The following is an 11,407-nucleotide window of genomic DNA, read 5'->3' as shown; positions in this document are numbered from 1 at the left end:
CAGAAGGGACAATAAACTCAGGGTTTGTATCTGCCCCTGCCTACCTGAGATTGGAAGGAGTTGTGATGTGCCAACCAAATTCCCTTGTGTATGCCTTGTGGAACCAAGTTCTGGGGTTAAACAGATGTTTGGTTTAGTGCAGCATGAGAATTTTAGACTGAGCTGTGACTTTTTGGGGGTGTTCCCAGTTTATGTAGAAAGAAAGGAGTTATTGGTAGAGGTAATAATGCTGTGTTGAACCAAATTACATATTTTTCAGGAAAATATTTAGATTAAATGCTTTTCAAGAGAAGACTTTTCAAAATATAGGAAGTAATAAACAATACCTCTAGATGTGGTGCCGAGGGACATGGTTTAGTGGTGACCTGTCAGCCTTACCAGTTGGGCTTGATAGCCTCAAAGGTCTTTTCCAGCCTAAATGATTCTGTGATTCTATTTTCTCCTCTTTTGTGGGATCTCTTCTCCCAGATGTCACATGATAAAACAAGAGGAAGCAGGCTCAAGTTGCCCCAGGGGAGGTTTAGGTTGGAGGTTAGGAAAAACTTCTTCACTGAAAATGTGGTCAGAAATTGGAACAGGCTGCCTAGGGAGGTGGTGTTGGGTCAGTGTTGGACTAGATGATCTTAGAGATCTTTTCCAACTTTAATGATTCTATGATTCCATCTCACTTTTTAAATACTTCTTTATTACTTAATAATGTCCTGTATTCTGCTCTCCGTCTGTTCTGGCATTTTGTTGTTTCTGAAAGACCTGGGTACTCTGTTTGGTCCAAATCTGGATTGTAAGTTCTTCCTTATGTCCTCCATGATGACTGCAAATGGTTTGTATTCTCAGAAGGTGGAAGATTGTCCTTGAAAGATGTAAGGTGCTTAGGAGCATCCCTGACATAGTGTTAACAGCCTGATGGTAGGTTTTAGTTAATTAAATTGTCTGTGAAGTGCCGATGAGCAGCATGGAGAGTTGACATCATCTTATTCTCCACAGAGGTCAAGGAAATAACGAAAAGAGGTGTTGGAGTGCATCTCTACCAACTTCTGCAGTGCTGTTTCAAAACCAGTGTGTTTCTGATTGCCACCGCACTCCCAGAAACTGGATTTCTCTGGCAGGTCCTTAAAGACAGTTTCAAACCACCACACTGATTGATAGGTTCATTTTTCATCTGTTCCCTCCTTGAGTTGGTTGACTGGAGCCAAACACAGTGTTTTAGAAAGATCAGGAAGTTCATGAGTGGTACCTTTCCTGCCTTGGTTCAGGTGAACTGTGCAGCATGGTGACAGCTGTGCTGTGCTTGATCCAGCAAAGCAGGAGTTGTTAAGGTGTGAATCATTGGTGGCATGCAGGAATTAGCTGCTTGCTGAACTGCCTTTCTCTCCTCCTCTACTGTGCTCTGCTGAGACCCCCCCTGCAGTGCTGGGGCAGCTCTGGAGTGCTCAGCACAGCACAGACAGGGACCTGCTGGAGCAGGGCCAGAGGAGGCCACAGCAATGCTGGCAGGGCTGGAAGGGCTCTGCTGGGAGGCTCCAGGCTGAGAGAGTTGGGCTTGGGCAGCCTGGAGGAGAGAAGGCCCCAGGGAGACCTTCTGGTGGCCTTGCAGTGCTTCAAGGGGCTCTAAGAAAGATAAAATCATTAATGTCAGAAAAGACCTCTAAGATCATCAAGTCCAGCTGTCAACCCAGTACTACCATGACCACTAAATAACGTCTCAAGTGCCATGTCCACACATTTCTTGAACACCTCCAGGGATGGTGACTCCACCACCTCTCTGGGCAGCCTTTTCCAATCCCTGACCACTCTTGCAGCAAAGAAATTTCTCCTAATCTCCCACCTAAACCTCCCCTGTCACAATTTCAGGCCATTTCATTTTTTCGTATAACTGTGTACTTGAGAGAAGAGACCAACTCCCACCTCACTCCACCCTTCTTTCAGGGAGTTATAGAGAGCCAGATGGTTTCCCCTCAGCCTTCCCTTCTCCCAGCTATACAATTGCAGTTTCCTCAGCTGCCTCTCATGGTGGAGGTGGTGATAGCAAAAGGACTTTTCATCAGGGCCTGTTGTGTCAGGACAAAGGGTGATGGTTTACACTGAAAGAGGGAGATTCAGACTGAGAGAAGGAAGAAATGTTTGAGGGTGGTGAGAGCCTGTGCCAGGTTGCCCAGAGAGGTGGGAGATGTCCCATCCCTGGAACCATTCCAGGTGAGCTTGTTTGGGTCTGTGAGCAACTTGCTCTAGTTGCAGATGTCTCTGCTGACTGCAGGGGTTGGATTAGATGACCTCTAAAGGTCCTTTCCAACCCAAACCAGTCTGTAACAGCAGTAATTTCTATCTGTGGATTCAGCTTTTAAAGCATCTTGTTAACCTAAAATTTGCTGCAGTTTTCCCCTCTGGAAGCTGCTTTGATATTGATACAAATGGGACACTGTTCTTGCTGAATAATATGAAAATCCAGGTGAGTTGATGGCTGGAGTATGCAGCAAGGTAGCTTAACTTCCTTGGATGAAGGTTTTATCATCCTAAGTTTGTTGAAAGAAAATCTTTCAGTGTTTTTTAGATTTCAGTAATTCTTCAAGCTGGTGAACTAAACTTTATTAACAGCTAATTTAGGGTCTGTGTCTTCCTTATATGTACAAGTTTCTTAATGTTTTTCTTTTCTCCTTTGCCTTTTTTTTTTTTTCCTTGAAGGAATGAAAATTTAGAAGGGGATTTGCCAAATAAAGAAGATGGGAGCAAATAGCAGCAGCATCAGTGACCTTCCAGAAAATGAGTACTTAAAGAAATTATCAGGAGCAGAGCCCATCTCTGAGAATGACCCATTCTGGAATCAGCTACTGTCTTTTAGCTTCACCACTCCAACCAACAGGTAAGAGGGGGCATGATGAGGAACTACATTTAAATACATTTATGCAAGTGACCAGTGTGAAAGCAAATGAGTGATTATGTGAGTATTTACCCTATACTCTGCTCTGGTGAGACCTCACCTGGAGTGCTGTGTGCAGGTCTGGAGCCCTCAATACAGGAGGGACATGGGCCTGATGGAGAGGGGTCAGAGGAGGGCCATGAAAATGCTCAGGGTGTTGGAGCAGCTCTGCTACAAGGACAGGCTGAGGGAGCTGGGGGTGTTCAGCCTGGAGAAGAGAAGACTCCAGGGAGCCCTAACAGCAGCCTGCTAGTGCCTGAAGGGGCCTATAGGGAGGCTGCAGAGGGACTGTACAAAGGCCTGCAGTGAGGCAGGCCTAGGATCAATGGCTTCAAACTAAAGCAGAGCAGATTTAGATTGGATGTTAGGAACAAGTTCTGCACCATGAGGGTGGTGGAACACTGGCACAGGTTGCCCAGGGAGGTGGTTGAAGCCCCATCCCTGGAGATACTCAAGGTGAGGCTCAACAGGGCTCTGGGCAACCTGATCTAGCTGGGGTTGTCCCTGCTGACTGCAGAGGGCTTTGGACTGGATGAGCTTTGGAGGTCCCCTCCAACCCAGACCATTCTATGCTATTATGTGTTAATTATTCGTGGTTTGGGTAGCAGAGGACCAAATGCCTTTGTAAAATGGCCTTGTTTCTAATTTTGGAAGCTCTTTCCATCACCTCTTCCATTCTTACGGGTTCCTCTTCATAAGAACTGCAATTGCTACTCATTCTTGTGGTAGCATGCCACAATCAGAGGCAGGGTCTGTGGTGTTGGAGGGACTTCTCTTTTTCTCTGTGGTCAGCAGCTCAATATCCCCATGGAAATCTGTGGCAAGTGGTGTGCCTTAGGGGTCTGTAGTGGCACTCCTGGTGTTTAGTATCTTCATCAATGACATTGAAAGTGGGATGGGATGCACCCTCAGCAAATTTGCATATGACAGCCCTGAGGGGCAGGAACCATCCAGAGGGAGCCAGAAAGCTTGAGAAGTGAGCCTCTGTGAACCTCAGGAGGTTCAACAAGGCCAAATACAAGTACCTGGCCCAAGGCAATCCTCAGTATCAACACAGGATGAAGGGCTGGAGAGCAGCCCTGTGAAGAAGGCCTTGGGGGTGCTGGTGGCTGCAGAGCTGGCCATGAGCTGGCACTGAGCACTGCCAGCCCAGAGCCAGCCCTGTGCTGGGCTGATCCCCAGCAGTGTGGGCAGCAGGGGATTGCTGGTCAGTGCTGTGACTTCCCAGCTCAGTCTCTGCTCAGAGGGGCACTTTCTGCAGCCCAGGGCAGGTTGTCACAGCCAGGGGCTGCTCCCAGCAGTGACCACACTGATGGGGAGAGCTCCTGCCAAGGGCTGGCTCCAGAAAGGCTCTGCCTGAGACGTGCTCCTGTGCACACCAAGGGCACTGCCACAGCTTGTGCCACACCCTGAGGGGCAGGAAGCCAGAGGTGGCAGTTGTGGGGAGGAGGAGCAGACAGGAGAGGTGACCCTCAGCTGCCCAACAAGGGATTGCAGCCCATGGATGGCATCTTCAGGAGCAAGCTGAGGGATCATCAAGGTCAAGCCTCTTCTTCACTGGCTGCTGTCCCGGGAAGTCTCAGTCTGTTTTCCCTTCAGTCCTGATCTATGTGTTCCTGAATCCAGTTCCACAATCCAGCTCCCAAATCTGTTTCCCATCTGCTTCTGAGTCCAGTCTGGGATTTCCCCAGTGGCTGCCCCTTGCATCAGTGGTACCATCATTGCTATCAGGGGCTGGTTTCCACATTAGTTTATGTCTCTGTCTTTATTTCATGGCATTGTTGTTTGTCTGTTGAGTTTCTATTTCCACCCCATCAGTGTCTCTCCCTTCATCCCTTTCTCCTCACTTTTGGAAGGCAGTGAGGCTCATGGAGAGCCTTTGTCAGTTGTCTAGTGGCCAGCCCAGCCCTGACCCTTGGCAAACATAAATCCTTTGGACTTCAGTTAACTCAAGCCCATTGCTAAATTCATTGTTCTGTGTGTTTATTATCAGTCTTACAAGAACACTCTGGTGTTATCTGAACTGTTTTTTATAGTTGACAGTGTGACCTGGTGCTGTCTTTCAGGTCAGTGTCTTCTTTACCTCCTTTCTCATTAGCAGCCTTTTCTTGCAGAGCATCCATCTTCATAAAGGGTCATAACAGACTACATCTAACTGCTGGTGTGAAACAAGTTTAAGTAGGCCATGATGTGTTACTGCTCAAATTGGCAGCACTTTTTATCTTTGGGATAAAATTGGGAATGTGTTTGAGAGCTGCTCTGTTCAATTTTGTGGTCATCTTTCTGCAAGTGAGAGACAAGTTTATAGCAGTTAAGAGCACATCTGGGGGTAATCTGTGTCTCATACTAGAGTCCCTAGGAGCAAGTGGAACTTCAGACAACTGGGAGGGAGAAATGATTAAAGGAAGCAGATAGGAGGCATTTAGTAGCAAAGTTGGAGGAGAAGGAAGGATTATGGCTTTTGCACATGGAGAATAGCCAGAGGTAGCATGAAGATGTGGTAAAGCTGATAAAGGGTGGCATGTAATTGGCACTAGGTGGAGGTGGGCATTGCTCATTCCCTTAGATCCCTGAAAACACAAGAATTACTTACAGCCTCTCCATGACTATCAAGGTGGTCAGTATTTTCAGAAGTCACATAGTACTGCATTGCTTGCATTTGTTTTTTTGGGGGGGGAAAATAATTATATATGAAACTCTTTCAGTTCCTTGCAGTTGTTCCCCTGCTCCTTCCCTCTCCCAAAGGCTGGGGCTTGACCTGCTGGAAAGCAGCAGTGTGAGAAAGAACCTGGGAGTGCTGGTGTGCAACACATTCACCATGAGCCAGCAATGTGGCCAAGAAGGCCAGTGCTCTCCTTGGGGGCATTAAGAAGAGTGTGGCCAGAAGGTCAAAGAAGGTTCTCCTCCCCCTGTACTCCGCCCTAGTGAGGCCACATTTGCAGTGTTGTGTCCAGTTCTGGGCTCCCCAGATCAAGAGAGACAGGGAACTACTGCAGAGGGGCCAGTGGAGGCTGCAGAGATGATGAGGGACCTGGAACATCTCTGTGAGGAGGAGAGGCTGAGAGCCCCTGGGGCTGTTGAGCCTGGAGAAGAGCAGCCCCAGAGGGGATCTGAGCAATGCTCAGCAAGAGCTAAGGGGTGGGGAGCAAGAGGCTGGTGCCAGACTCTTGTCAGTGATGCCCAGAGACAGGACAAGGGTCAGTGGGCACAAACTGGAACCCAGGAGGTTCACCTGAACAGGAGGAAAAAGCTCTTTTCTGTGAGAGCAGGCTGTCCAGAGAAGTTGTGGAATCTCCTTCCTTGGAGAAATCCCAACCCCCCCTGGGCATTGTGCTGCTGGGCAAACTGCTATGGGTGCCCTGCTTTAGCAGGGGGATTGAACTGGAAGATCTCCATAGGTCCTTTTGACTCCCACCAATTCTGTGCTCCTGTGAAAATAAAAGAAGTTTTTTGTAGCTTGCTTTGCAGCACTTTTTTGCCTGTTTGTCATAGAATCATCACTAGTTTGGATTAGAAGGGACCTTGAAAAGACCCTTGAAAGGCCATATAGTCCAGTGTGCCCCTGCAGTGAGCATTTTATGGAGTCAGAAACCAATGCAGGTGAAGTTTGCAGGAAAAAAACCCAAACAAACAAACCCAAAGAAAACTAGCCAAAAATTGGAAACATAAGTAAAAACCCTCAAGCAAACCAAAATCCAAAAGCAGGTTGAAAGTTTAATTAGCTGAACACCAGATGGTGCTCTTGGCTGGCAGCTGGGGTAGAGCTATTTTTAGAGGCATCTTCTGTGCAGCTTCATAATTGGAAGGAAGCAGAAGTTCCCCATTAAGCTGCTTGTACCTGAGAGAAGCTTTTGACAAAATCTGTCAGGCAATGCTGGCTGCACAGCACCCTCAGCCACTATCTAAATCAGATAACCTTCCCTGCAGGAGCAGCATAAGGGAGGTCAGCTTGAAAGCTTGTGAAGTAGTCAGTTAACTCTTTTGCTTTAACGAGGCTGGAGTGTAGGTCACGCTGACAGGAGCAGGATGCTGGTTTGTGGAAAGGAGACAGTTTTCACCTGATGAGAGAGAATTTTACAGTTTTCTTCTTTTTGATAGTTATCGTCTCTTTTCAGATAGTTTCAAACCATCACCCCTTGTTCTGTCACAACAGGCCCTGAGAAAAAGTCTGGCCCCAGCTATCTTTGAGGCCCCTTTAAGTATGGAAAGGCCACCACAAGGTCTTCCCGGAGCCTTCTCCTGTCCAGGCTGAACAACCCCAACTCTCTCAACCTGCCCTCACAGCAGATGGCTTCTAGCACTCCCATGATTTCTGTGGCCTCCTCTGGCCCTGCTCTGACTGGTCCATGTCCTTTTTGTGCTGAGGGCTCCACAGGAAAAAAAAGATTCATATAAAACCCCATCTTAAATCTTCCCCTTCCTATGTTTCTAGTAGCTGACTTACCAACAATATCTAATGTTTGGATATTGAAAAATAAAATGGAACCTTTCTAGGTGACTTTTTTTAGTCATTGCTACGAGCAAGAGCTGTGAGATTACTTTGGAGTCTCAGCTCTTGGTTTAGGCAAACTTCTGTGTTTGTCTGTCACTCCTACAAGTTGCTACTAACACAGCAACCTCCTCCTTAGTGGTGGCATTAACTACAATTCTTTCCTGATGGAAAACTTGAAGTTAACTAACACTGAACTTACTGAAAATCATGTGCTTAATATTTACTGTTCTGCTTTGTTCCTTCCCTGGAGGTTTTAATGAGTTGCTGGTTCAAGAATAGTGTGTATGAGCCTTTAATGTTGCCTTAATATGGTACATTTTTAAATTGGGACAATAAATTATATGCAGCTTTTTGTTCTTTGACATCTTTCCTCCAACTAGTCCCTTAAAGGCAGCATTCCCACAGTAGGAATTTACTGAATGGGGTGATTCTTCTGGTTTTTATTCCATGGAAAAGAAAGAAAAAAAACTTAGAAGCAAAAAAATGTTAGGAAAGCTGCTTCCCTTTGCTCTTTCCTCCTCTTTGATAGAGGGTAGTTGGCTGACATGGTTTGGGTCTTAGCATAGTGAGGTGTGAACCTCACAAGGTTCAACAAGGACAAGTGTCAACCCAGGCTGGGGGATGCAGGACTGGAGAGCAGCCCTGTGCAGAAGGCCTTGGGAGTGCTGGGTGTGCAGAGCTGGCCATGAGCCAGCACCGAGCGCGGCCAGCCCAGAGCCAGCCCTGTGCTGGGCTGATCCCCAGCAGTGTGGGCAGCAGGGGCAGGGAGGGGATTCTGCCCCTCTGCTGTGCTCTGCTGAGACCCCCCCCTGCAGTGCTGGGGCAGCTCTGGAGTGCTCAGCACAGCACAGACAGGGAGCTGGTGGAGCAGGGCCAGAGGAGGCCACAGCAATGCTGGCAGGGCTGGAAGGGCTCTGCTGGGAGGCTCCAGGCTGAGAGAGTTGGGCTTGGGCAGCCTGCAGAAGAGAAGGCTCCAGGGACCCTTTCTTGTGGCCTTCCAGGATTTGGAGGTGACCTGCAGGAGAGCTGGAGAGGGGCTTTTTACAAAGACATGTAGTGACAGGACAGGGGATAGCATCTTCAAACTGGAATAAACTAGGTTTAGATTGGACATGAGGAAGAAATTCTTCACTGTGAGGCTGACTGTAAAGGTCTCTTCCGACCAAAATGATTCTCTGACTTTCATAGTTTTTTATTAATTGTGGTTTTGCTGAAGTCTGTGAGGCAACTGAATTGAACCACTCTCAAATAACTCAATTGATATTTTTCCTTCTTTTTTTTCCCCTGTTTCTTTTGGAAGTAATGGTTTTTGACGACGCATGCCAGAATAGCTGACCACGAAATCTGAATTTCTGGCAATATGAAGCCAAAAATAAAACTCTACAGTCAGTGAAAATTCTGACATTTGTGTGGCCAATAAGCTGCATTATTTACCCATTTTTCTTTTTTGTAGTTACAATTTGCGTGCAAAATATTCTTACTGCTGGCCTTGTTGGGATGTTAAAAGACCACAATGCCTGACACTGTAAAACCTTTCATCTCCTGCTACCTTTAGAATCCAACACAATAAACCCATTCTGTTCCCTTATTCTGTGCTGGCAGGAGGAAAATTTCACTATTATTTATTCTATTTTTACTGAAGTCTGGAGGTCTACCCTCTATGTGAAAAAGCAAATAAAAGATTTTTTTGCCTTGTCTGAAGGATTTTGGGAAATTCACAGAATGAGGCAGGAATCCCTGTGAAGCCTCAAGTGTGTGAGAAGGAATCCCACACCTCATGTTTGCTGGATCTGAGGAGTTGGGTGGAGAGGAACCTCATGAAGTTCAACAAGAACAAGTACAGGGTCCTCCACCTGGGCAGTAATAACCCCCAGCACCAGGACAGGTTAGAAGTTGATCTGCTGGAAAGCAGCTCCACAGAGAAGGTCCTCAGAGTATTGGTGGGCAACAAGCTGCCCATCAGTGACCAATGTGCCCTTGTTGCCAAGAAGGTGCATTAAGAAGAATGTAGCCAAAAGGTTTCCAATGTCTCTCACTTTTCTTTCCTACCCAAGGTAAGAAAAAAAAAAAGTCACTGCTAGACTTTGCTTCAGGTACCTGGAGTTCGGTTACTGTTTCTGTACTGTTCCCTCTATGCTTTCTCCATGAATCTATCCTTGGAGAGGTAGGAGAATCCCAGCATGGCAGGGCTGGAAAGTGACCTCTGGAGATAATTCAGTCCAACCCCCCTACTAAAGCAGGGGCACCTGCAGCAGCTTGTCCAGGATCATGATGTCCAGGTGGGGCTGGAAACTCTACAGAGAAGGAGATTCCACAACCTCTCTGGGCATCCTGCTCTAGGTCTCCAGCACCCTCATACCAAAGTTTTCTCTTCTCTGTTACCCCTGTTGAGGGCAAGGACTCCATTTCACTCTGGGTGTGTGTTGAAGTGATGTTCTATTGTAGTTCCTCCTCCTAGGGGTTTCTGTTGTGTGAACTGAAAGCTTCAAAATGATACTGCCCAGTCTTGAGAATTACAAAACTTAGTGTTGTGTTTGTTTTGTATGAAGGATGTGCATTTACAGGCATGTTTGTGGTGTGTGTAGCACCTCTTCTATGAGGCCAGGCTGAGAAAGTTGGGGTTGCTCAGCCTGGAGAAGAAAAGGCTCCAGGGAGACCTTCTGGTGGCCTTCTGATACTGCTGGCCTCTAAGAAAGCTGGGGACAGACTTTTGAGCAGGGCCTGTTGTGACAGGACAAAGGGTGATGGTTTGAAACTAAAAGATGACCTTTAAAGGTCCCTTCCAATCTGAACCGTTCAAGGTTCCTGTGAATAAGGGTGAATGGCCTGTAGTTATTTTTTAAGCATTTAAGTTTTGATTGGAAAAGGAATATTTAAAGCATTTATAGCTTTGCTGAAGATCAGAAGGTTTGCCACTGGCTTTGATCCTGGCAACTTGTAGACATTAAGCAACTCTGTGGAATTTGTTTTGGGGTTTGTGTGGTTTTCAATAACTCAAAGGGAAGAAGAAATCCCAAACCCTGGAAGAATCCTAGCCTTTAAAACCCAAATGCTTAGAATTTGGGGGGAAAATGAACCATGATTAAAAGCTGAATCCCAGCATGGTGGGGGCTGGAAGGGAATTCTGGATATCATCTCATCCAACCCCCCTGCTAAAGCAGGGTCACCCAGAGCAGGTCTACCTTTGTGGTTTACATCCTGAAGCAATGACAACAATCTCTCAGGCTGCGTTACAGAGGTCCCCAGCACCTTAGGGCAGTGGCAGTTGGTTCACATTGGTTTGGATCAGGATTAGTCAGTGCCTAAGAGCTCTTTGTGGAGCTGATGTCCAATACAATCTTCACCCTGCCTGTCAGCTCTGAGGAAGGAAAACATCCTGATGACAAGCAGCCAGCTGGACACATTGAGAATGGTTTTTATTAAAAAGAAGTTCAACAAGTCCTTGTTTCACATAGACCTAGAAAATTGTGGTGTCTGTAGTTGCTGGTGGGGGTGTTCTAGCTCAAGAACATTTGTTTTTAATTACTCTGTGTTTTTAGTGCTGAAATAAGAGACCACCTTTGAGACTTGAGTCTGATATTTTAAACATACAAATGAAAATATAACTTTGTTCTTTTTCCTCTTTATGTTTCAATGAGTGCTGTAGATGTTCAATGTCTAAGAAGCTAGCCTGCGCAACCTGAATTTGTCTTCAGCTGTAGGTGAAGAGCTCCCTATTGTCAGCTCACTACACACTAAATCAGCCTGAAATACAGCAAAATGTGCAAGCACCTTAAAAACTTCATTTGATGCTTCTCTCTTGAAACATTTCCTACCGATAAGCTTTGCAGTAATTCTTTTGGCTGCTCTTTCTGCCATGATCTTTACCTCCTCTTCTAGACCTCAGGAGTTTGGGCACAGCTCAGGCAAACTCAGCAGCTTCCAAGAAGGTGGGTTTTCAGCAGCAGGACCTGGTTTAGGGGCTTCCCACGCAGCACCACGCTTTAAGCTGACTGATGCAA

At 46.6% G+C, this 11,407-nt stretch overlaps 1 protein-coding gene across 2 annotated transcripts in view; it reads left to right on the top strand.

The window, feature by feature from the left end:
• Positions 1-2,717: 2,717 nt before the first annotated feature.
• Positions 2,718-11,407, top strand: part of DYM (dymeclin) — a 248,864-nt gene continuing 240,174 nt past the window's right edge. For both annotated transcript variants that reach the window (XM_054398246.1, XM_054398244.1), the window contains exon 1: positions 2,718-2,857. In XM_054398246.1, coding sequence (XP_054254221.1) covers positions 2,718-2,857 — 140 coding nt within the window. The remainder of the gene's footprint in view (positions 2,858-11,407) is intronic.

Source organism: Indicator indicator, chromosome Z (assembly GCF_027791375.1).
Source record: "Indicator indicator isolate 239-I01 chromosome Z, UM_Iind_1.1, whole genome shotgun sequence".
Taxonomy (NCBI): Eukaryota; Metazoa; Chordata; class Aves; order Piciformes; family Indicatoridae; genus Indicator; species Indicator indicator.
Note: the sequence above shows the minus strand (reverse complement) of the source record. Positions and strands in the feature narration are given on the sequence as shown.